A 4727-nucleotide genomic window follows, 5' to 3' on the forward strand; every position below is an offset into this window, starting at 1 on the left:
CAATTATAAAAATCTACAACCATTTCTTTTGCCGTTGATCGCTTTAAATTCCGACGATTTAAATTGGTAATATAGTTCCTTGATTAATAATAATTCTCTTTTGAAGTTTTCTCTTTTATCGGACACTTCTAACAAATCAATTTAAATTAAAAGGATATCTTTATTTATTTATCTTTCTCTAATAAATGAAGGTTTTTTTTACCACTTGTCACACTCTCATTCATTTTGCCACATGTCATTTTATGGTTATTTTGAATTAATTTTTATTCTATATGTAATTTTGTGGTTTTCCTATTTTATTAAAATCCATATGGTATTAAAATTTAATAATAAATGCATATCAATTTTATTAATTTCCTTATAACTTCAAAATTTTAAAATAAAATCTAATTAATTTGCTTTGATTATTTTATCTAAATGATTTGTTTAAATTTAAAAGAGAAAAAAAAACACTTTAATTTTAGTAATTCAATATTTTTCTCATTTTTCTTATAAATTCAAATTTTTTAAATGTTTATACATATTTAATTGTTTTAAATACACCCATATAATACATGGGTAATAATAGTTACTTTTTGTTGACCTTTTTGACCTAAATGTGCCGATACCAGTATACCACATAATACAAGAGAACTGATCAAGTTGATCGCAAACAGCCGACTCAAAGATAGTTTCGAGTTTCGACACACATGTAATATGTTATTCCCGATGCGGTAACAAACATACAACGGATTTTTGTGTGTATATAATATAAGCGATTTATTAAAAAAAAAAAAACATGTAATGTTACTAGAAACATACACGAACACCAAGCAATGACATGAACTGAGAAACGAACTGAGGGTGACCTGGCCAGGCTGCTCCGGTTACAAGATTTCCATCCGTAAAGCAACGATCAATTGGGTCTGGTTCTAACCATGTTCCACCACCCAACACCACATTCAGTTTCACAGCAGGATATGCAGTACATTTCTTCCCCTTTTAAATCCAACAGTAAAAAGTCAAAACAACTCATCATCATCATCATCATTGGTTGGTTACTCAAAGTAAATATTTCCCTTACCTTGAGAAGACCAGCAGCAGATAGAATCTGTTGACCATGGCAGATGGAAGCTATGGGTTTTCCAGCATCCATGAAATGTTTGACCAGCTTAATAACATCTTGGTCAAGTGCTAAGTATTCTGGAGCTCGGCCTCCAGGGATGACAAGGCCATCATAACTTGAAGCATCTGTGTCTTTGAAATTTGCTGTTAGTTTGAAATCATGCCCTGTTTTTTCACTGTATGTTTGGTCCCCCTCAAAATCATGGACAGCTGTAGGACATGTGTCGCCTGCTGATTTGTTGGGGCAAATGGCGTCTACGTGGCATTCAAGAGCTTGTAACGACTGAAATGGAACTAATACTTCATAGTCTTCCATGTAATCCTGTGTACAACAACAAAAATAGGCAGAATTACTAATTATGAGAGTATAATGACCTTTTTTTTTTAGCTTTTTATGTTTTAAAAAAAAGTGTTCCATGAACAAAGGTTGTTTCTTTTTTTTTAGTGATGAGAGTAGATGACTGGTTTACCCTTCTCTGTGTTTGAAAAAGAAATTTCGTATGAACGAAGGTTGTTTCTTCTTTCTACTGATGAGAGTAAATGACCATTTTACCCTCGTGTCTGATTGAAAAAAGTGTTGTGTGAACATAGACTGTTTCTTTTTACGACTGAAAGAGAGTAAATGACTGTTTTAGCTTTTTGTCTTGAAATAAATGTTGTATAAACAAAGGCCGTTTCTTATCTGTATTGAATGAGACATTGAGACTAAAGGACCACTTTACCCTTCTGTGTCAAAACAAAATACCCTTGTAATATTTGGAAAAATAGTAAATGGAAAATGAAAAGTGATAGAAAATGTATAACCAAAAACGTTTTCTAAATTTGTCATTGAAAACTAAAAATGAAAACTCAGTTCCTTTTTTTTTAAAACGTTTATGAAAACAGTTTTCCACAACCAAACACACCCTTAATGTCTTAATAAGAAAAAAAAAACAAAAAAACAAAAGTACAATGTTGCAATAAAAAGAAATGGAAGTATGATTCTTTAATACACAAATAAATAAAAGTACGTTACCATTCCTAGTATTCAGCCCTAAAAGATATAGCCAAAACTCATGAAAATAATAGTAAGGCAAAATGCAAGAAACAGCAAAAGTACTTCTCAAAATTTTGTATTACAGCATGGTACCTTCATTTTTTTTTTTCTTGTTACAGCATTTTACTTTAAAATAATTTCTAATTAACGCATTTTACTTTGAAAAATCCAGCTCAATTTTTGGTTATATAAAGTAGGGAGGGAATCACAACTTCTTACCCCACAGAGGAATAGAATCCGTTTATTGGAACCAGTGAGAGTACCTCCTAAAGCCTTGATGAAATGATTGATATACTCAGCATGCCCATCATAAGCAGCTCCAGTGATTATATTTCCATCAACAAAACATGATGCCATTGTCTCAGGTTCCACCCAATGAGCACCTGCAGCAACAAGCATGGGTCCCACAGTAGGGTATGCTGTAACTTTTCGACCTTTCACAACATCAGCAGCTGCCAAGATAAGTTGTCCATGGCAGATGGAAGCAATGGGCTTTTCAGATTTGACAAAATGTTTCACAAGGTCTAGAACAGATTCATTCATTGACAGATATTCAGGAGCTCTTCCACCTGGTATAATTAAGCCATCATATGTGCTTGAATCGATTTCATCAAAAGTTGCATTGAGACTGAAGTTGTGTCCACGAGACTCGGAATATGTCTGCTAAAATGAAGTAAAGCATAATAAGAATATGTCTGCTAAAATGAAGTAAAGTTAGCCAAATATAATCAATTTAAAAAGTAAGGTAGTTTTAGTAACCATTTCTAAAGCCCATTGTGATGAAATTAGAAATGAAGCAATTTCCCCTTAGTAGAACTTAGGATTCATATCATGGATAATTGTAAGATGACAAGCACGTAGTTAATTTAACTCGAAAGATTTTGCCTAAAGTAAGAAAATGTATGGGACTTGAATTTGTTGACGTTTATGCAACCTTAGGAGTTATTACCAATTTGTATGGAAAGTCTGCAGATTAAGTGAGAGGAGGACCTGATGAGGAGAACCTTGATGAATAGCAGTGCGACAAATGTCGCCGGATTTTTTACCGGGGCAAACAGCATCGACGGACAATCCGTAAGCTTGCAACGCTTGAAACGGAACCATCGCCTGCCAAACCGAATTAATTCGATCAGAATACTAAATTTCACTTCGAGAACTATATGTTATCAATTCCATCATAAACTCGAAGTAAACATCGAGATCTGTGTGTTTATAGCAGTGAAAGCCAAAAGTTAAGGGTCAAAATAAACAAAAGAAACCTCAGCGTCTTCCATGTAATCGCCACATAACATCAAGACCTTCTTTGGAGAACCCGAATTCGCCATTAGAGATAATCCTCAAACGAAAATGTGGCGGAGAAGCCTTCGGAAATGATGTAGAATGTTCGAAGAAGTGTGTGTCTGTTTATGGGATACTACTACTTCTTCACCACTGTAACTTCCGTTCAGCCCCTTTCAATTATTTGACCAAACTGATACACTCCCTTTGTATATAAAATTAGACACAATAGCCATTTTTTAGAGGAAATTACTGAAATCATCCTTATGGTTTGGTTAAAATTGCACGTTTGGTTCCTAACTTTTTTTTGCATTCGGATCGTCCTGTGGTTTGATTTTGTTGCGTTTTTCGTCCCTGTGGTTTGATTTTGTTGCATTTTTCGTCCCTTACATATATAAAGTTAGGGACCAAACATGCAATTTTTACCAAACCATAGGGACAAAAAACGCAACAAAATCAAACCACAGGGACGATCCGAGTGCAAAAAAAAAAGTTAGGGACCAAACGTATAATTTTGACCAAACCACCGGAACGATTTCAGTAATTTACTCCATTTTTAATAAAATTTAAGGGGGTCCGGGGAGAGGGGGAGGCAAGGTTGTCAAGGTTGGCACGTGGCAAGAACGAGAAAGACGGAAAACATGTTGGCACTGCTATTTGTTTTATGGCCACACCGCTAGGTACTCAACCCATCTCCCACATTGAATGGATTTTTCTTTTTTAGAAACCGCAAATGATTAAACGGAGTATATTTCAATGAGCACCTCAGATTCAAACTTTTTTATAGGACAAATCCAGCTCTCATAAAAATTTCTAGGGAAAAATCCCCTTACATGTGGCACAAGTTTAAGATGCATCCAAATTGGGTTTTGCAGGGATTGAACTCCCGATCTCTGATCTCACGCGGGTATTAAACCCGGTATCTCTTCCCAGCTAGGCTGGATGTCATGGGTATTTTACCCAGAGTATATTGAAATCTATTTTTCACATCAATTTTTATTTAATTAAATTAAAAAATATAAAATAAAATAAACCATAACATATTTTCATTTCAAAATAAAATTTTGCTAACTTAAAACAAAAAAATAAATTCTAAAATAATATTTAATTAAAAACCACAATACAAATACAAAAATACATGATGATTAAAAAACTACCCTTAAAAAAATAACATAATGTAAATCCTAAATTAACAAATAAAATTAACTAGTCATTATCCAGAATTAGAATGTAGATATGCATGCAATTTTTAATGTGATCAATAAGATCAGATTGGAGCTAGTGGTGGGTTTCAGCATTTGCGCAATTC

General features: G+C 33.7%; 1 protein-coding gene across 1 annotated transcript; it reads right to left on the bottom strand.

Annotated features, from left to right (window-relative positions):
• Positions 1-642: 642 nt before the first annotated feature.
• On the bottom strand, positions 643-3590 carry LOC145043484 (protein DJ-1 homolog D-like). The gene is made up of 5 exons (XM_078992148.1): positions 3400-3590; positions 3131-3247; positions 2360-2800; positions 1064-1426; positions 643-978 (listed from the first exon to the last, which is right to left on the bottom strand). Exons 1-5 carry the CDS (start codon positions 3463-3465, stop codon positions 790-792), a joined length of 1176 nt encoding a protein of 391 aa, XP_078848274.1. The 5' UTR covers positions 3466-3590; the 3' UTR covers positions 643-789.
• Positions 3591-4727: the final 1137 nt, after the last annotated feature.

The sequence above is a fragment of the Lactuca saligna genome, chromosome 4 (assembly GCF_052625555.1).
Source record: "Lactuca saligna cultivar CGN05327 chromosome 4, ASM5262555v1, whole genome shotgun sequence".
Taxonomy (NCBI): Eukaryota; Viridiplantae; Streptophyta; class Magnoliopsida; order Asterales; family Asteraceae; genus Lactuca; species Lactuca saligna.